At 41.2% G+C, this 21,590-nt stretch overlaps 1 protein-coding gene across 1 annotated transcript in view; it reads left to right on the plus strand.

The window, feature by feature from the left end:
* Positions 1-21,590, plus strand: part of FLT1 (fms related receptor tyrosine kinase 1) — a 146,209-nt gene that overhangs the window by 78,869 nt on the left and 45,750 nt on the right. Inside the window, exons 12-15 of the mRNA XM_054015378.1 lie at positions 3,347-3,455; positions 11,046-11,336; positions 16,478-16,624; positions 18,241-18,372. Coding sequence (XP_053871353.1) covers positions 3,347-3,455; positions 11,046-11,336; positions 16,478-16,624; positions 18,241-18,372 — 679 coding nt within the window. The remainder of the gene's footprint in view (positions 1-3,346; positions 3,456-11,045; positions 11,337-16,477; positions 16,625-18,240; positions 18,373-21,590) is intronic.

The following is a 21,590-nucleotide window of genomic DNA, read 5'->3' on the forward strand; positions in this document are numbered from 1 at the left end:
TGAAACAGATGATCTAGTTCAGGCACAAATAATTCCCCCCTCCACGGCCCGTGCTATCCCGGAGGATGGACTAGAGCAGGGGTCGGCAACGTTCAGCATGCGGCTCGTCAGGGTAAGCACCCTAGCGGGCCGGGCCAGTTTATTTACCTGCTGACACGACAGGTTCGGCCGATCGAGGCCTCCACTTGCCGCGGTTCGCCATCCCGGGCCAATGGGGAAGTGACGCGGGCCAAGGGATGTGCTGGCTGTAGCTTCCCGCCGCCCCCATTGGCCCGGGACGGCGAACCGTGGCAAGTGGGGGCTGCGATCAGCCGAACCTGCTGCGTCAGCAGGTAAATAAATTGGCCCGGCCCGCTAGGGTGCTTAGCCTGGCGAGCCGCGTGCCAAACGTTGCCAACCCCTGGACTAGAGGATCATAGATACCCCACCTGGCCTCAGTTATCTGTAACTCTATAATTTGCTAGTGCAGAGTGTGAATTTATGTTCATGTCACAGACCTGTAACCCTGCTAGAATTCCCCCTGGCTGGACACTCACTAGACTCGGTTCTTAATTTGTACTGAAAGAGGTATCGGGACTCAAGCAATTTTTTTACCTTCATAACTGATTCAGCAAGTCCAGAGGTGTTGGGGCTATGAACTGCCAAGCCCTGGCACAAATTAAGCACTGACCAGACTGTTGTGTCATGTGCTTTAAGCCTCTTGAGAGTGAGCAGAATCCAGACACTGCTCCTGGCTGAGGTCTCTGGGCACACACTTGGGGTCAGATCCTCTGTCTAGCTCCCCTTCTGAGAGCTGAGACTCAGTGAGCCAATTGCTCAGCTCCTGGGACCTGTCCTGACTCCTCAGTCTCCCCCATAGCTTAAACACACCCACACCCAGAACTCCACCTTGTGGGTGCTCTGGGTTTACAGCTTCACTCTTCAGGAGCAAGTGACAGTGCAAGCCTACAGAGACACACAGTCAGACTTCCAAACATCATTACTCTGACTTAGCATGAAAGATACACAGATCTAGGCAAAATAACAAACACATCTGTATGCATTACCCTGCCTCAGTTTCCTGTCTTCTCTAGAGAGTTCTTTGGTCTTGGGGAGAGTCCTCTGTGATGTTCAGGATCCTTCTCCTGCAGCTCATGGCTTCGCCTCAAAATCAAGTCGTTCATCTCTGTCTACGTAACTTAGCTGCCTCTGACCTTGACTGGTCCCACAGTTAAACAGGACCCCTTTGCCTGCCCGCCCCCCAACTACAAAAGCATACCCAAAGCTTCCTATGTGTCTCTGAGTCCCTTGAGTTTTTATGGCCCCCTACGAACACCTGGTTTTTTGGATCTGTTGCTGGGGTTTTCTGCTTCCCCACCCTGCAGACATGTTGGAGGAGCTAGCTTCTCCCAGCTTCAGCCAACCCACTCTCCCAAAGTGTTTTCACTTGAATACACGACTATGAAAGTTTAATGACCGACAATTGTCCCTGGTCTGTCAGACATGCTACAGGCCCTGTCAGCAAATGGTGGATTCCCAAGTCACAGAGGCATTCCCTGACACAATTTCATAATAACCACTTCATAAGGTCAACCAGAATTCATAAGCGGAACAAACAGACCCCTAAATCATCACAGTTCATAAACACTGGTTTTACCATGTTTGACCAGCACTTAGTGAGGAGCTGCAGAAGGTCACTGTGCCTCAGTAAGGAGCAATCTTGTTGCTCTTGACCCATGACTCTAGTTACGGACAAAATGAACAGAAGAAAATATTAACTGCACTAAAATTATTTTTGAAGGTTTATGAAAATAAATTAAAAAAACTCAAACGTTAATCGACACAGATGTATCTTTTCTCATTGCTGCCTATCACACAACTCTACCAGTAATGCCACTCAACACCCCTTTATCTGCTTTTCTTACAACCATCGCTATGCTTTTATCCACGCCATTCCCTTCGAGGTGGCATGAAAAAATGAATGAATGCCCTTCCTGAACCACTCTGCAGTCCCATTGCTCTGTCTGCATTAAAATTTCTCCTCAAAACCTACTTCTACCATGATGCCTGTGCAAAATAAACTAAGAATGGCTGGGTTGACGCACAACTGGGGAGCTAAACTGAATTATCAGGATTTGATCAGCCACGACCATTGTACCTATTTTCCCTACCCATTGTCTGTTTATCCTTTTAGATTTTGAGCCTTCCTATATATTATATAGATAGATAGATATGTGTGTGTGTGTGTGCAGCACCATGCTCGCACTCTTTTTGGATACCACCATATTTCATATTAATTAATAATAATAAATAACAGAAATTAAGAATATCACCTAGAATTATTCAGAGAATTCCCTTCCCCAAAATCTCTATCTTAGGTACTTTGAGAGCCCCTACTAACATGGTGACTTAACACCTCTCAATCTTTAATGTATTTATCCTCACAGTTCCCCTGTGAGGCAGGGAAGTACTGTTAGCCCTGTTTTACAGATGGGGAACTGAAACCCAGAGGCTAAGAGATTTTCCCCAGGTCATACAGAAGGTCTGTGGTGGAACAGAGACTTGAATCCAGGTCTCCCATGGCCTAGTCCAGTGCCCTAAGCACTAGACTATCCTTCCTCCCACTCTGTATGGCATTCCCTCATGTAGGCATCAGTGTAACGTTTTTCTCCGAAGCAATGTTAGATGTTACTGTGCCATGCCCTTCAGCTATCTGCTCATACAAATTATATCACCTCAGGAAAACATTCAGTATGCTAGGTCTTCTAAGATGGTGTGATCATAATAGTGGAATAGAGGCATAGATCATCAAAGCAGAGTTTTGACTGCTACTTTATTAACTGTATTAAAACTGAAATCCAAAAGGAAAAAAATGTGAAAAAGAAAGAGGTCCTGCCCCTGCCCTCATTCATATAGTAGTTACAAGAAAGAATGAAACATGCCACAAACTCATCTGTTATGAAATGGAGCTCCATTTTCCCAGTGTTATCCAAACAACTAAGGCGTTCCTCACCTACTCCCTTTGTTGACTGGCTGACCCACGGGCAGCCTCCTAGGGTAGAACACACTATGCCACACCTCATGTTTTATAACCTGTCATTATTACATCAGCAGCATGAGATAAATCAACCTGAAAGGCACATTCAAAGATTTGGGTTGTAGTGACTCTGATAATGGAGTGGTCTCCTGGGCAGCTAGTTTCCTGTTATTTTTCCATCGTTACCAGAGCCTGACATGGTGACACCTCCTACTAATCACCACTGAATGAATGGAGCAACTGAATCATATTAACGTCAATAGGAACTTTTAAAAAAAGGGTTCAAACAACTTAATCTAATGTGAGCTAAAACTCTTCTTGCTTTCACAGACTGCTAGCATTCTGGCTGTAGCCGAAGCAAAATCTTCCGGAATCTACAGCTGCGTGGCTTCCAATAAAGTAGGAAATGTTGAAAGAAACATTAGCTTTTATGTAACAGGTAAGGTACACTCCATTCAGTAACTAAACACCCGCCCTGGTCAGAATGTTGCATTTGTTAGGCTGTAATGTGGTTTACACTTCTCCTAGCTGTGATAATTACTGTAATGGAAGCAGATTTAACTAATGTAATATTTTTCACTGCCTCTGTGGTGGGTTTCAACAGGACTGCTGGGACTTGGCTGCTAAAAAGGGGATTAGCAGTACAGGGTGATGAATAACAATGATCCATTATCAGCTTTCTAATGAAGATGCAAATTGCACATGAAAATAATGGTCTCTTGCTATGACTTTTTTCTAGTGTTTGATGGCTTGCAGTCGGCACACGTGTAATGTTACTTTATAATTTGTGAAACCCCTATCAGGCAGCATCAGGTGTGCTCACACTATGTATCAGCTTCTGCCAACTAGCGCCCTGAGTATGCAACAGGTACCCTGCAAGCAGAATTTTGTGCCTGCCCAGAGCCCCATTGAAGTCAATGTGATTCAGCACAGGCATACGGATTTGTCTACCTCAGAAACACGTTGCAGGACCAGGGCTGGTGGATCGCATTTGACCATCTTTTTGCGGGTGTCTCCCATTGACACCAATGAGTATTCTGTACACAGATGATAGGACCCAATGCCTTCTACTACCCCCTTCTGTGGAAGATACCATTGTATAATATAGGCCCATATCCGGCAAAGACTTACACATGTGTTTAACTATGTACGTGAGTAATTCTAGTGACTTCAATGGCGTAAAGTCAAGCATGTGCATAAGTCTTTGCAGGAACAGGACTGTAAGGAGTAAATGGTGGGCCTTCAACAGCTAAGGAAATAAATGGGAATTCACTCGCAATAGCCAGTACTGAATTTATCAACCATCATGTAGGAAGGTCACATTGCAATGGAGCCACCTTCTGGTTGAAGGTTTTGTGTTGGCTGTGGCACGGTGCATTTACCAAGTGTGGACTCACGGGATGCTAGGCTTACATTAATGGTCCGGTATAGTCTTGAAAAAGATCCTGGCAAAAGAAAATGAGACATAATCATTTAATAGGAGATATTTTAGAAACCACAGGCCAATCTATCTTTAATATTAAAAATACTAAAAATGAGAAACCTGCCATAACCTCACAGTGAAAAGGGGATACATTTTCAATTAAGCATGTTTTGTTGTTGTTCTTGCTCTAATTTTGTAATCGGGTTTGTTGTTGATCTGTTGCCTGTCATTCTGATTAACTTTAACGAAAATAATGCTGGTACTATGCCTCCCCTCCCCATTTTTTGGATTAAATTGTACACTTTTTGAAATGTTCTGACCAGCTCTAATAATACTCTCCCACATTTAGGAACTGTTGGTTGTCTGTAAATATAGAAGTTCAGTAATAAAACACCAGAACTAGGCATTGAAATGTAAACATAGATAAGTGACACACGGCGAGGTTATTTGTAAAATATGAAAAAGGAAAATATTTACTTGTTCTATTCATAGACATGGCAGGAGTATTTGCTGACTAAGAGTTCTAGAATCATAGTTTTTTGTTTGCTTTCAAGCATTAAATTGTGTACATTTCCTTGAAAGCTAAAACCTTTATTCAAACAATGAGACGGTGGTTTCCCACAAATTGGCTCGCTAATCTGTCTGTGGTATTGTCTGTACATATGTCACATAGAGACTTTACATACAACTTAGGGCAGCGAATAGGAACATTCTAATCATCAGTCAGTGAACTGGGTACTTGCTCTTTTAATGCGCAAGACATTGAGTTGTGTGCTCTAGCCCTCTCTCTTTAGAAACCTAATGCTCTGTGTAAGACCCTGAAGCCAAGTGAAGAAGGTCTTTTGGTGCCATAATACCTGCGTGTTTAAAGTTTTCAGATACTCTCCCACCTAACTGTCTGATACTAGAGCATGACGGCATACATTGTTATATTTCAGGGTATGAATTGATTCTTAGCTGGGCGCAGAAAAATCATAGAATCATAGAAATGTAGGACTGGAAGAGACCTCAATAAGCTATCCAGTCTAGTCCCCTGCACGGAGGCAGGACTAAGTATTATCTAGACCATCCCTGACAGGTGTTTGTCTAACCTGCTCTTAAAAACCTTCAATGACGGAGAGTCCATAACCTCCCTACGTAATTTGTCCAGTGCTTAACTATCCTGACAGATAAGAAGTTTTTCCTAATATCTAACCTAGATCTCCCTTGATGCAATTTACTTATTGTCCTGTTCTCACCCTCCTTTTTATAACAACCTTTTATGTACCTGAAGACTATTATCATGTCCCTCCTCAGTCTTCACTTCTCCAGACTAAACCCATTTTTTTCAGTCTTTGTAGGTCATGTTTTCTAGACCTTTAATTGTTTTTGTTGGTCTCCTCTGACTTTCTCCAGTTTGTCCGCATCTTTTCCCGAAGTGGACACAGTACTTCAGTTGAGACTTCATCAGTGCTGAGTAGAGTGGAAGAATTACTTTTCATGTCTTGTTTACAACACTCCTGCTAATACATCCCAGGATGGTGTTCACTTTTTTTTTTTTTTTTTTTTTTTGCAACAGTATTACATTGTTGACTCCACTATAATCCCCAGATCCCTTTTTGCAGTACTCCTTCCTAGGCAGTCATTTCCTATTTTGTATTTTTGCAACTGATTATTCCTTCTTAAGTGTAGTCCTTTGTATTTCTCCTTATTGAATTTCATCCTATTTATTTCAGACCATTTCTCCAGTTTATCAAAATCACTTTGAACTCCAAGCCTGTCCTCCAAAGTGCTTGCAACCCCTCCCAGCTTGGTATTGTCCTCAAACTTTATAAGTGTACTCTCTATGCCATTATCCAAATTATATAGATATTGAATGGACCCTAACCTGCTGCATGATACCATACTTTACATGGTAGAATGTATAATGGCAGAGGGGGTCGATAGCTATGACTTTCCCCTGAAGGCTTTGGTATTGGCATCCATTCAGAAATGGGATATTGGAGTGGTTGGTTTACTGTTGTCTGGAAACTGTACATGGTTTCACTGGTAGCACCCTTTTTATGTGGGGTAGTGAGACTGATATAAACTCAGCTTTTAAATCAGTTTTTAAAAATGTTTTATTTGTCCTTTGGACTCCTGTGTGTCTTGAGACTTGAGCTGTGTGACCTATAAACTCCTGTTTGTCTACTGACATCTGGTTGCTTTAATTAAACTCGGATTGTTGCTATCTGCTGTTTGCACATTTAAAAACTAAGTCAGGCTTCTTCTTCTCTCCCTGGCTTACAGCGCATCTAATTTGAAAGACCAAAAATATTCATTTGGATTCACACATTACTCTAGCAATTATGCTCTTTCAGGCTGAGACCATTGTTCTAGTCAAGTAGCATTTTATTCTTCAAGTCAATTGAGAGACATTTTTTTTGGTGTTTGTTGAAAAGCGCACTTGGGGAAAAAATGACAGTCCAAAAAAATGCTGATGGGTGTGAACAGACAGACAGGACATCAAAAAGGATTTCCTTCTAATGTATTCCAAACAGATACTTCAGGGCTAGGGTGACTGCCGGAGGTTTGTTTGTTTTTTGTGGGTGGGGCTGGGAGGCTGTTCTCACTTGGCTCTGACTTACACAAAGACTGAAAGTGAGACAGGAAAATATCCAGAGAAGGAGAACATGAACACTTTTAGAGTCAGAAGCTGCCCGCCACAGCAAGGGAGGTCAGAAAGGACAATGAACATGGGGAAGAGCCCAAGCACAGTCTAAGCAGACGATACCTCCCTCTCCGATATGGCCCTTATTTTGAATTACTGTGTGGTTCAATCCTTGTCTTTTAGGTGGCAAGAAAGCCTGTGCTAGAGCAGTGGGAAGAATTTTTGGGGGGGAGGGGGACAGCTTCTTTATGTGACATGCTCCTCTCTGTCAGTGGCTGAAATAGCATCTGAAAGTTAGCAGAGGTTAGGGCGGGAATTAGGGGGATGGAACTAGGGGTGCTATCGCACCCCCTGGCTTGAAGTGGTTTCCATTATATACAGGGTTTACAGTTTGGTTCAATGGCTCTCAGCACCCCCCTCTAAAAATTGTTCCAGCATCTCCGGGGCTGCTCCTGGCAGGAGGAGCAAGAGAGCACAGGTAAGGGGCTGGAGATGATCACGTGGGGTCAAACCCTCAGGTTTATTATTGTAGAGCCCCTGGTATTTCTGAGGTTGGAGTTTAATTCTCATCTGTATTTGGGAGATTTATGAGGGTGCAACTTTACACCTCTCCCTTGAGGGGAGTGTGATTTGGGATCTCCAAGAAGTGAATCTGATATGCCCTTGAATAGCTTTTCCTTCCTATGGCCAGTCAAGAGCCGGGTCACTTTTAGGCTTTGTTTCAATGTGTTTTTAAATGTGCATTGTTGCCTTAGTCCATCAAATAATCATAAACATGTATCTTATGCAGAGAAAATATGGAGTGTTCCCTCCTGAAAGACTTCCTGCTCATTAATACTGGGGCAGTCTTGAGAGTAATTCCTGTGTGCCAAATTATACTGCGCTAGGCCCCTCCCCCCCAACCTGTCCCTTCCCCTACTTTTGGGGATGTTTTGCTGGCACACAGCAGACCCATGGGCGTGTTTGCAATTACTGAGGGTGAGACAGGAACGGCTCTGCCTTATCTCCCTGGTTTCCCAATGTCACTAGACGCGTTTTATTTTGAGATTCCTGATGGTGCTTGGCAAAGATAAACAAAATCTTCCATCAGGAAACCTGGGAGCTATTTCCACAGGAAGCTTCAAATCACTAAAGTAAATAAAGCTCTTTTACATTATTCCAACCATGTTACTTAGCTCGCCTCAGGCCATTAGATTTGATGCTAGGTGTCATATATTAGGAATTTGGAGTCTTTAAACAAATTATTTGACTGGAATCTAGTGCATTTTGCTTTTTCCTCAGACTTGTTTTTTTTTTTTTTTTAGTGTTTTTCTTCACTGGTGACATCTAGGAAATATCCCAAATGTGACACCATAAAAGTAGTTATAGCTATGTTATTCTGAGGGCATATTATCCTTTCATGTTAAAAATAGGTCATCTCCCGCTGAGTCTCACGGTCCTCCTTGATTTTGTCGTAAGAGTTTTGCTTGGCTTTTCCTAGCCTTTACTGAGCACTGACATTTTCATAGCAAAAAAATTAAAAGAATTTCAGATGGATACTTTGCTATTTCTTGACACACTGGGACAAATTCAGAGCTGGTCTAAGGCGGTGCTGTAACTCAAGCAAGCCAGATAGTATGCCTGAGGCAAGAGTTGGGCCCAGGGAAGTTGCTGCACTTCCTTACAGCAGGTCTGATTATGTCCTAATGTTTTAAAACAAACAACAGAGAGTCCTGTGGCACCTTATAGACTAACAGATGTATTGGAGCATAAGCTTTTGTGGGTGAATACCCACTTTGTCAGACGAAAGCTTATGCTCCAATACATCTGTTAGTCTATAACGTGCCACAGGACTCTTCGTTGCTTTTTACAAATCCAGACTAACACGGCTACCTCTCTGATACTTAAAACAAACCAGTTACCTCAAAGGCAAGTTTGGCTCTCAAGAGCTCTTGATTTACATTGGTTTTGCGGAGATCAAAATCTGGTCTCTTGTAATCCTGGGTAAAGCAAAGAAGTTGCAGCAGTTGCTCGTCAGCACCAAATATGGCCCAATAGCTCTTATTTTTCACTCTCATCCCTTAAATGTAAAGTTTTCCCAATGTCTCTGTGTGTGAGAGAGGTGAAAAAAGGCCAGACTACCAAGTGCATTATAAGAGAAGTGTGCCCATATCCAATATCTTTGATTTAGCAGTTTCCGTTCAACTCATCTTTGACATTTCTGTATCAACGGAATGGAGAATCCACATTTCCTTCTCATTGCAATAATAAAGGTGGATTCAAACCACAAATTGTAGGTCCCTCTGGTTTCTGAGCACTTCCAAAATTGGAGGGAGTTTGGATCTGGGATTTGATACGAGCTCATTTACCCAAGAGCTAACCGAATGGATCCATCCAAAATTAATATAGGGAAGTACAGTGTTAAATGTAAATCTTGGTCAAGAGGAGTACATGTTTCTGACAGATAAGACAAGTGTATGAAAGCACGAAGTACAGTAATTCCATGTTCTAACAGAACAGACTGGAGTGCTAAGGAATAATAATACCAGATACAATCCCTGTTTCTATTATTTCAAGTGAAGTTCACAGACAAATGCTGTGGAAATTAACAATTAGAGAACAAGTGAAATCTGCCACCTTTTGACATCAAGTTATGTAAGTCGTTGCAATTAAACAAGAAAGGGAAAATAATTTTAAATGAAACCAAGATAGGTTCCATTATGGAACAGCAATTTTAACTTGATTTTCACCAGGAGCCTTCTACTTTCACTGAAGCCAATGGCATAATTCACATTGGCTTCCATGGAGCAAGCTCAAGCCTCAAAAGGCTGCGTAATGGAGTGTAACCAGGCATGGGATAGCCAGCACTTTCCAGGCAAAGGAGGCTCCAATTTTCTGGTGATGAACCACAAATCTATTTTGATCTGTTGTTGGCTGAAGTAACAACTGGTCAAACTACCCATTATGAATCATATTAGTTACAAATTTTGCAATATTTATGTTTAGCAAATTGTTGATGAGCTGATCCTGATTTTCTTTGAATCGACTCACTTTTTGCAAGTGTTCAGCTAATAGTTTGGATGAATAATTTTCATCCTATGGGCTGTTTATGATCAAATATTAGCTCTGTAGTTGGTCACCTAGGTCACATGGTATTGTTTCTGGTCTCTGCTTGGGTGACTGAAATAGCTTACTTCTGGTGTGAATTCCCAGAAAAATAATCATTAATTGAAATAGTCATTAAATCTTCAGGATTTGCAAGAGCTTTAATAAATACCCACCAGTTGTCTGAATACTCATGAATAACAAGCAATCGCTATAATAAAATGTTGTGAATTGCCTTGTGCACTTCTATTGCCCAATATGTTCCCACTTTTTAAACTATTGCACTAGCTCTAGCTGAAACCAGATATTTCTCTCCCTGATCTTAGTGTGCCCTCTTTCAATACTTTCTGCTCTTTGTACTCTACTTCAGCTTGTCTTAACATGACGGGCCAGATCCTTAGCTAGGGCAAATCGCTTAGCTCCAGTGAAGTCAACTGAGAGTTGCCAATTTACACCAGCTGAAGAGCAACCCTCATGTATCCATTACAAGTGGAGAGTGCTCTCTTTGTTGAGTCAAGTGAAAAGAACAGAGGTAGGGTGGGTGAGGTAATATCTTTTATTGGACCTTGGTGAGAGAGAGAAGCTTTGGGGCCACACAGAGCTCTTCTTTGTGGCTCAAAAGCTTGTCTCTCTCACCAACAGAAGTTGGTCCAATAAAAGATATTACCTCACCCACCTTGTCTCTCTAATATCCTGGGACTGACACAGCTATAACTACACTGCGTACAAGATGAGAGGCTGTCCAGGATGTAGGAAGAAAGGCTAGAGACTTTAGCAGGAAGCCATTGAAAATATTATCTGAAGGATCTTCAGGCTAACAGGAAAATAGAAATAATTTTAATTTTGACCAATGATTTTTCTTATAAACTAAAAATGTTCTTGATTTTTGACAGATGTGCCAAATGGATTTCATATTAATTTGGAAAAAATGCCCATTGAAGGAGAGAACCTGATATTGTCCTGTTCAGTCAACAAATTCCTGTACAAAGATATTGCTTGGATTTTGCCGAGGACAGTTAATAATCAAACAAAAGCAAGAAAGCACATCATTAAGGAATACTCCACTACCCTCATTCTCACCATCAAAAATGTTTCCCTGGAACACTCAGGGACCTATGCCTGCAGAGCAAGGAACATATACTCGGGGGAAGAAGTGCTTCAAAAGAAAGACGTTACAATTAGAGGTGAGCACTGCAACAAAAAGGCTGTTTACTCTCGGATCCTCAAATTTAAAAGCACAAGGAATGATTGTACAACACAAAACAATGTAAAACATTAAAGGACTCATTAAAAAGTCACAGTTGTCTCATATCATCTTGATTTTTATTACAGTTGCTACCTTTCAGGCTCTGAGGTGGTGCACCTCCAAAAATGGGTATGGACATAGGAGGAGTAGCGAAACAAAAGCATAACACATGGGCTTCCAGTTCAGTTCAGACGGGTGTGTTCTGCTTTGGCAAAGCTGGTGGAAGTTGGGGTTTGGAAGATCCCCTGTACTGCATTGTGTATGTTGTGTTGTTGTGTCCGTTGCTGCCTCCTACTGAGTGATAATGAAAACTTTGGACCAGTTTTATCTTCCACTTTGGTATCGGCCTCTTCGAAAGTCAAAGCTGCATAAACTGATTAACTTTATAAACTGCTGGTTTTGGTCAACAATGGACATTTAATAAGTTAATTTTGAAGTGTGGAATGAGCATTGAGATTGACTGGACTATCCATTTTTATTTCAATCGGATTTTGGTGGATTTATAAATATTACCTGCTGAGCAAGTTCTAATGCTTATTTATTTGAAATAATTTTCTATGCTAAGTACATTAATCTTATGAAGTATCTTCTCGAGGAAGGCCCTGTGGATGCAGGAAAGAAATAAAAATGTTGATATAATGCACAGACCTATCTTATCATTTTTAAAAACTGACAGAGATGAACCCTGTTTCTCCAAATAAATCCAGGTCGATTTCCCGTTGCTGTGTTGGTCAGTTTTAAAGTTAATTATTGCACTACCAAAAAAGACCTGTGGACATCAGCAAGAGTTCTGTGGCTGGCATGAGGATAAAAGACCTTGTAATGTTATCATTATCTCATTAAAATAGAAGTGCTACACTCGTTCCATTGACAAGGCTAAAGCCATCACAGTGAAATGTTTAATACATTCTTCCAAATTTAAATTTAAAATTAAGGCCATTAAAAAAATCCCTTCCTCTTGGTATGCAGATGACAATAGGATTTATTATGGGGATTAAGAAATGGCCAAACTACTGAAGGAGAATTAAGGGTAATCTAAACTTCCTTTTAAGCATTTCCTTTTTACATGATTTCACTACGAGGTGTTTCTGTGTATTATAAATTCAGTATTAGGAAGAAGTTACTATTTTTAATAGATCTGATAACTTTATTTTTTTACAATATGTAGCTTTTATAATTTTGGTTTCATTTATGACTGATCATTTATATAAGATTTACATAAGCCATAACAAAACAAGCCATAGTGACCAAAATAGCCACTGCAAACGAACAAAGTGGCTGTGCTTCTAAAATAGAGGGTGACAACATGACAACTCCTTGCGCTTGGGAACTCACCAGACTGTTTCCTCCTTTAGGTATTGGGACTGTGTCCCACGGCCAAACTTGTCTTTCACGTGGGAATTGCTTTTGTCAAGTGTGAAAGGGTAAACAATAGCATTTCCCCATCATGCCAGCTTCACGGAGCCTAAAATGCTTAGAAAACAATTAGTAACCTGGAAGTTGTCAGAGTAAAGAAAAGAATAATCATTTAGATCTTGAATGTCACCTACAGCCTTCTTGTGTACAGTAGCTCTTTTGTTCATTATTAGCATGATGGTTCCCAGAAACAATGTGTTGTTGCAAAGGAATTTGGGTCTCTTTCTTTCTCTCTCTCTTTTTAAAAAAAATATGCTTAAAAAGCAAGTGAAATGATAATGGTAATTGCTTTTAAAATGGGGTGAGCTTGTTTTGTTGTGACAATGCAGGTCTCCCTCTTTATGAGGCTGTACTTGAGAAAACATTTGGTGGACTGCAATGACAGGACTTTATGCATTTTTAATGGAATTGGAAGCCATAGTGCAGTAGCTTGTAGCAGTCGGTTGCTGGCAACAACCAGGTGATATGAGCCGGGTCACAAACTGATGTCGTGATGAGAAACTGTCCATGTGTGGAATTGTTAAGTGATGATGTTATACCACATTGCCCCAAGGGACATCTTGATAGCCACTTCCTAGTGTGGTGTTGGCCAAGGCTCTGAACAGTTATGATGCTGTACAATGCTATGTTAGTGCCCAGGTGTAGCTGCCAGTGTTGGAAGGTGTGGAAGAACCTCAGTGAAACTGTGTGAGGAAAAGGGTTCCGCATTTGATGGTGAGATACAGTTATTGTCAGTGCTGATCTCATCAGATTAAGCTGAAGAATCATGTCAATTTCTGGCTGTTTCTCTAACTCCCTCTGAGTAGCGTATTACTTGGCGAGAATAATTATGTAATTTAAATTCTTTTTTTTAAAAACGAGTGTTAAAATGCAACTGTGTATTTATATTTTCAAACTGTTTTTTTTTTAAAGGAGCATTAAGCTTACTAAGGTAAAAGTATGTGAAATGAAAAGTTATACAAAAAGTGCTAACAACTTTCCATGTTTTCCCTATTGCTAAGGATTGATTTTGCAATAGGGATTTTGTTTTCTCACAGCCATTTGAGTCATTGTACTCTGAAGTCATAGGGCCATGCTCTGCCCTCAGTGACACGCCCATGTAACTCCACTGGGCCAAATTCTGCCTACAGTGAGGTTCTCCGGGCATAACTGAGGACAGAAGTGGTCCATCAGCCCATGTTTATGACCTCACAGAGAGACATGAGGCTATGATGCTAATGTGCAACATTCGGCATTAGGGGTGAGATTTTTCAAAAGCGCTGAGCAGTGACTTCACTTTGCTCCTACTGAAGACAATGGGAGCATTACCTGACTTCAACGGGAGCACAGTTAGGCCAACACTGAGTGCTTTTGAAAATCCCATCCTCTGGCTTCACTCCAGCTTCAAACAGAGAAGCAGGTGGTCTGGGAGAGAGAAACCTCTTGTTTTAACCACGTCCTTGAAAACCCGCCAACCGCGGCAAAGAAATTATTTAAAATATGTGAATGGTAACTGGCTCAAAGTTTTAAGCAAGAAAGTTTTGCTCACTATGAAAACCCGTCTTTAGTGTATGGATATAAACAAATTAAAATTAATCAGAAATAACTTACAGAATGTGTGATTTGCCTTTGTTCTGTCATCCTGTCACACCTCATTTTGAATGGGTTGGTTGTGTTGTTCTGTGGGGATTATTTATAAATACAAAACTTGGACCAAGTGGCTTAAATCTGTGTGTGAACATATTTTCAAACAATAATTCTTCATAGACAGCGTATTTTGCTGAAATGGAACCATAATGTAAATGTCCAGGATTGATAGCTGAAAAGAGGGCAATCTTGTTGGATGGGGAGAAATCATTGTTGATGTTAATACCAATGCATATAGATTTGATGAAGAATGTACATCTGAACTTCACTCACTGGAATTGTTGTTTGTTGATAAGAACAGACTATTTGTTACACTATAAACACATAAGATAATGGTCATTGCCCCAAGGAATGTACATTTTAGCTTGGATATAGACAAAAAATCAGACACAGATGGTTCATAGATATGATGGAATTGATTTCAGGGGATAAAAGTCTAGCAGAGGTCATTCATTTCAGAAATTCTGAAAAGCTTTCAGTGCTTTTGAGTTAATACACATTATATAAATGGACGAAGAACTAGTGTGAAATGTATTGGAGACTTTTTAATCATGTCAGATAGTCGGATCATAGTGCAGATGGAAAGACCTGTTGGATCATGAAGTCCACCCTCCTGAAAGATTAGCATATAATGCTTCCAACAAAGGATGTGTCAGATATTAAACTGATGCTGTACTTGATCTTAGCATATAGATATATGTCACTGTGAAAAAGTAAACCCTAATCTTGGAAGTTTCCTTGCAGAGAAAGATTGCCGCATCCACCAGTTCCTGCAGGAACTGGGAATTCAAGGAAATCTGCAATGCAGTGCAGGATTGTGCAGGAATGCACTGCACTCTACAGGACCAAAGTACAAAAGGGATAATATAAGAAGTTGCAAATGTGGTAGAAAAGTTGCTGTATAATCACCATCAGTTCTGGGGCTATCCTCCTGAGCTTGGTGTAACAGCTTTCAACTTTGTGCAAGAAGGAAGGGGGAAATTGGTTGGTCTGGAGATGGGGAGGAAAACAACATCAGGATTGTCTGCTTGTTTTGGGTGCCTGGGGATGATTTAATATTGTGCTTGTTGAACTTTTGGGGGGGGGGTTCTTATCCTTGGTTGGCGGATGTGCATGCTGGACAGAATCAGAACACGCTGAGGTGTACTTTCAAAACACTGGCTAGAAAGTCATTGAACTCCATTTTATTTCATACATTTGAATGAATTTTAATCCATAGAAGTGGCTAATGTAAAATAGGAATTATATGTTGTTATATAGCACTGAACCCTGGAACCCATACTTCTGCCCCTGGAATCAGTGTTTTAGACACTTGCATTATGGGAGGGGATGTTGCCTGGGGAAAACAGACACATTTCCCACAAATGCAAGGACTATTTGTGTTTGGCTAGCTGGCATGTGGTTTTGCCAAGATTTCTTGAGTTCAGCTAAACACAAAAGCCAAAGATATACGAAGACTTGGAGGTACAACTCAATGATTCAGTGCTCACACTTTGGTTTTGAAGTATGATAGTTTACTGAATAAGGCTCACAGTAAAGTTGATCTTCACAGTGAGTAAACAATGTAAATTTTATTCTTGCACAGACTAGTATATATGCAACATCTAACTGTATAAAGCTATCACTAATTCAGGGATATTCTAACCTAAGGACCAGATCCCTTAGAATCTATTAAAATCTTGCACTTCATAGTACATTTCTCCTGAAAATATGTAAAATCCAAGGATCACAAAGAGTCTTAATTGTCTTAACACAGCATCTGTTGGTGGATCGTTTCCATTATGATCTGTATTAGATCCAGTTACAACTGATGAAAGGAAATTATCTCAAAAGGAAAAGGCATCACTAAGCCACACTAAATATTCTTTTCAAACAGGGATAGTAAGTAGGGAAAGCGTAAGCTTGGAATTTGGTAGCATGTCTCCAGAAAGCTCTGACATTTTAAAAGATCATTAATGACCATGCAAGAGATTATTTTAAATATATACACACATGATTATAGGAATGTAATCGTTGAACTCTCGTTTTATGTTGTAGCTCAGGAAGCACCATCCCTCCTGCGCAACCTCAGTGATCAGATTGTGAACACCAGCAATTCTGCTACTTTAGAATGTCAGGCTCAAGGCATCCCTGAGCCCCAGATATCCTGGTTTAAAAACCATGAAGAAATACAGCAAGAACCAGGTGAGAGCTGCAAACACCCTTTCCCCTCTTCATTCTCTTCTCTCATATCTGCTCTGTATCTCTTCAGCTATGTCTACACCACACAGCTTTTAGCGACAGGTCTGCGTGCCACAGCCGTGCCACTAAAAGTCGTGCAGTGTAACCACTGTTTGTCACCAGTGTAACCACAGTGTGTCCTGCCGACAAAAAACGTCCACCCCCAACAAGCAGCGTTTGCGTTGTCGGCAGGACACACTGTTCACCCTGGCACATGTCGCCAGCAAAACTTTTGTCTTTCAGGGTTTTGTTTTATTAATCACCTCTGAAAGACAAAAGTTTTGTTGTTCAATTGCCAGTGTAGACATAGCCTTAGATACTTATGTCCCCCTATTACCATAGTGTTTGAGCACTTCACAATCTTTAATATATTCATCCTGACAACACCCCTGTGAGGTTGGGCAGAACTTTCCCCTCCCCACTTTTACAAGTGGGAGAACGTAGCCTCTCTGTGCCTAAGTTACTTTTGCCCATGGTCACACAGAAAATCCATGGGAGAGCAAGAAATTTGAGCATGGGTCTCCCAAGGCTAGCACCCTAACCACTGGACAGATCTGGTATTGGGATACCAGAGCAGAATTGGAATTCATCTGCGTGTAATAGGGGGGTCCATTTGTCATGTCGCATTACATCCTATTATGAGAAATCCAGGAGCTGTTATTGTGTTGGATTTGGATTTGCTTTTCTTGCCATAACTAGAAAAGAGCTGGGGGAGGGGGCAGTTTAGAGCTGGATTATCATTGCATTGGGGTTTGGGTTCAAGGCTCAGTTGGGGCTAAATGTTCAGCTAAAATGGCACCAAAATCATGCAAACCATTCTTGGGAGACTTCAGCCCCATTTGGTAGGAATCTCGGATGGGGAAATGTAATGAGATTTCAGCCGTATCCTAACCAGAACTGGAAAATAGGGCTCTATTGGTTTTACATCTGATCTGTAACCAAGGTTTGACTACAGGAATTAGAATCCAATCCCCAATCCCTTGTAGCAAAATCCAAGGAGGTTTGTGTTCAAGCTTCTGGCTTTGGCCATCTCTAATTATTTTGTAAGGAACGTAAGCAACTGGAAAAAACGTAGAACATTTACCAATAATAATCCCCAGACCACAGTATGCTCTTGCAGCAATAAGACACCAAACCAGATATAGGACCCAATCCTGCAAACACTTAGTACTGAGCACATTGGTTACAATGGGACCAACGTGAATACTCCCATTGACTTCAGTGGGACGACGACCTGTGTGTTTAAAGTTAAGCACATTTAAGTGTTTGCCTGGATCGAGGTCTAAGTCCAGTACTAAGCATTACACCCAGAAATAAAGCACTTTCAAGAGCATCGCCATCGAAGGAGCCTTCTTACTAATGTAAGTGCTGTATAAACACCAGTTTCCACCAGCGCCTCAGAACCTGTGAACACTTTGTAACTCTGAAACCAACATGCAGAATTAAGGACCCATCCACCCCCTAGGGTGTTATGTAATGTCTGGGTCATCCCTAATCATCAGAAGAGGATTGTTTTACAGAAAGAGTTGTCTTTGTTTATATGCCACGTCCCACTCATGTAAAGATCTTTCACTCCACAGGAATAATTTTAGCGCCAGGAAGCAAAATGCTGTTTATCGAAAGAGTCCAAGAGGAGGATGAAGGACTTTACCGGTGTATAGCCACCAACCTAAAAGGTTCTGTGGAGACTGCAGCTTATGTCACTGTACAAGGTAAAGCATTGCAGTAGATGGAAACAAGACAAAAATCACTCAAAGTGCTTATTCTCTATTTGATCTACTTTTCCTCTTTTCCCCTCTTATTTTCTCTAAGCGGCTTATAAGTGGAGTTCTTGCTCTGACTAGGAAGGCAGGTAAGGGGCTTGTTGATCATGTGTGATTTCTGACTACAGCAGTTTGAAGGAAGTCTTAGCAGGGGGAATGCACCAGGTTGGAAAGGAAGCCAATGGGAAATGCTAACTCATGATGTGTTTATACTGACCTCAGAAGAAGAATTGCTTCAATCCAACAAAGAGAGGGTCAGGGAAGAAGATAAATGTAAATGTAGTGTAATAAAAAACCCAACCCATTCATTTTCTCACTTCAGGCTACAATAAGCTGGAAAGAGACATTTCTGATATTTTCCTTTTCTTGGGTTTAATATAAAGTGGGCTTCTATGTCCAACCAGAAGAGTTTTCCAGTAAACATAAACACATCTTTCAAAGGTATTTACTATAGGAGCTAGGGGTTGTTATTGTTACTCCTCCTGAGGATACTCATGCTATTCATGTGACTGTCCAGTCTTCTCTTTTTAATTCCTTGGCCTCGATGGTGCCTTGTGGCAATGAGTTCCACAGGCTAATTGTGCATTGCATGAACAAGTATTTTATTTTATCAGATTTAAACGTGTCCTTTTTCAACTTCATTGAATGTCCCCCGTACCATTAATTATTGTGTGCACTTTTGACACAACCTCTTTTCTCAACTCAACAGTCCCAAACTTTTCAATCTCTCTTCATAGGAGACATTTTAATTAGGCAAAATATGAATAGCTCCTCCAGGCAAAGACTGTCTCCCTGTGTTTTCATACAGCTTATAGTACAATAGAATCCCATTCCTGTTTGTCTGGGTACTGCCACAACACATACAATGTGATAAAGAAATCAGGATTGACATGTTCTAGTTGCAAGTTCTTTGGCTTTTTTGGCACATTGGCAAGTTCATCGCTGTAAAGGTCAGAGGTATCAATGTGTATATATGAGCAGGGCTACATAGGGACTTGTCGCCTGCTATGTTTTGGGGAGTAATTTTAAATTTGTGTGGGCATTCTAAAAAAAATGACTCATCTTAGAGTGCTTGCAGTTTAACACACCCAGCAGATTAGCTAATTAGTCTGGACAATGTAATATTACCTTGAATTGATTATGAATGCAATTGTATTTTGTTATTTACTGATAACATTTTATGGGCTAGTTTCTGGGGAAGCAGTGTCTCCTTGTTGCCTGACCCAGGGGAGACAGGGAGGATAGTGGATTCCTGTCTGGATAGATGTCCTTCATGGATGATAGAGCGCTTTTGGATGGTTCTGATAAAAAGCTTTAGCCAAATAAAAGTGGGGTCCAGTGAGTTAAAGACGCCCCAGCACTGATGTCTGGAAAAGGAAAGAGACAAATCATTTAATCAGCTCCCCTTCCCCCCCAAAAAAAACATGCTCAGGGAGAACACATCCTCACCCTGTCTCTCCCACCCTCGTGAAATCTCTGTGGTCTCAGCAAGGGGACAATGGTCAAATGAAGAGTGATCCCGGCCATCATCCCCAAGCAGCTCATCATCTCCTGAACAACTGTTCCTCTTTCGAGGGACATGGAATTGTAGCCACTCACACAACTTTGGCTCGGAGGTTTGAGTCTGGGCTCAACTCTAGTTTTTACTGCATTCTCGAAAATGCATAGTGTACAATTTCTGCTGGTGTTACAGAAAACACTGACATTTTTGATCTGCATACAGTAGCTCGCCAAGTACAGTAGAGCATATGAAAGAAAGCCGGGCAAGTGCCTCGTGTCCATGGCTATGTTTAACAGGCTGGAAAAGTGGTTTGCAAAATAACCAGGAAGGAAACTGTCTGCTCTTTTTATTTCCTTTGAAAAAAAATTCTTATACTTACAGATAATACAATGTGTTATTTTTGTATCAGAAAGGGAAGAATGGACTGCGGAATCCAAGAGCGTTCTTTAAATAATCACAGTCCTTGTTTAGTTTGGAAGCCACACGTGTAGGACAGTCTGTGGAAGACATGTAGCCATAAAAATGTCACCGTAAGCCATCAAATCACCTTCAGCTTAAGAACTGAATGGGAAATAAGAAATAAGAATGAGTACAAATAGCAAATCAGAGTGAGGCACCTACACCTGGACAAAACGATCCTTTTAAATGATGCAGAAGATTTTCTATGACTGTTTGCTGTGGAAGGAGTGAGTGCTAGTTACTTATTGCAGCTTACACTTAAGGGTCAGAGGGTCCTGTGGTACCTTTAAGAGTAACAGAAGTCTTGCATCTGAAGAAGTGAGGTTCTTACCCATGAAAGCTTATGCTCCCAATACTTCTGTTAGTCTATAAGGTGCCACAGGACCCTCTGTTGCTTTTTACAGATTCAGACTAACATGGCTACCCCTCTGATACTTAGGGGTCAGTTCAGCCACTTGTCACACTGCTCAGACCTCCAGTTGGAGAACCGTTTAATAAAGCCCTCTCATTGAAGTTCGGCTCTGCAGATATTATGTACACTGCAGAGGGGTGTGTCTCAGTTAAGTAGCTAGTTTATGAAGGGGTAGGATGATGTAAGAAGGGGTATAGGTGTAAAAGAAGGAGATAGTTTTATAATTTATACCCCGTTAAATTCAGGCTTCCACCCAAATAAACAAACAATAATGTAGCTTGGTTTAAAGCTGCCTCTGAACAGCTTCATATGACTCTCAGAGATATGACAAAGGAACTATTAATTGTGCTAGACTTTATTCAGTTGGTCTGAACTCATGACAATAGTTTGCTACTTACTTGTACATTTTTTATATTGACAAACACGTTATAGTAGCTTGTGCATAGGAGCCCAATCCAACACTCACTGAAGTCAATGGGAATGTTTTCCCTAACTATAATGGGAGGTGAAACTAGCCCATGGTTAGAAAACAGACTCTAATATTTTGTTTGTGTGGCTATGAAATAGATAGTCTCTCTGAGTGTATGGTGGGCGGTCATTAGTCTGCTTCCATGCTGCCTTGGGCTGTGTCTCAGACTGCCCAAGCTAAGCAGGGCTAGGTCAGATCAGATCAGTGCTTGGATGGAAAAGCCTTGGGAGCTGCTGGCAATGGTACTGGTGTTTCTGGTTCAGTGCTGAACCAGGGGCACAGCGTGGCATGCACCATACTGCACTCATGGATGTGCTGCCTCACAG

The sequence above is a fragment of the Malaclemys terrapin genome, chromosome 1 (assembly GCF_027887155.1).
Source record: "Malaclemys terrapin pileata isolate rMalTer1 chromosome 1, rMalTer1.hap1, whole genome shotgun sequence".
In the NCBI taxonomy this organism is placed as follows: domain Eukaryota; kingdom Metazoa; phylum Chordata; order Testudines; family Emydidae; genus Malaclemys; species Malaclemys terrapin.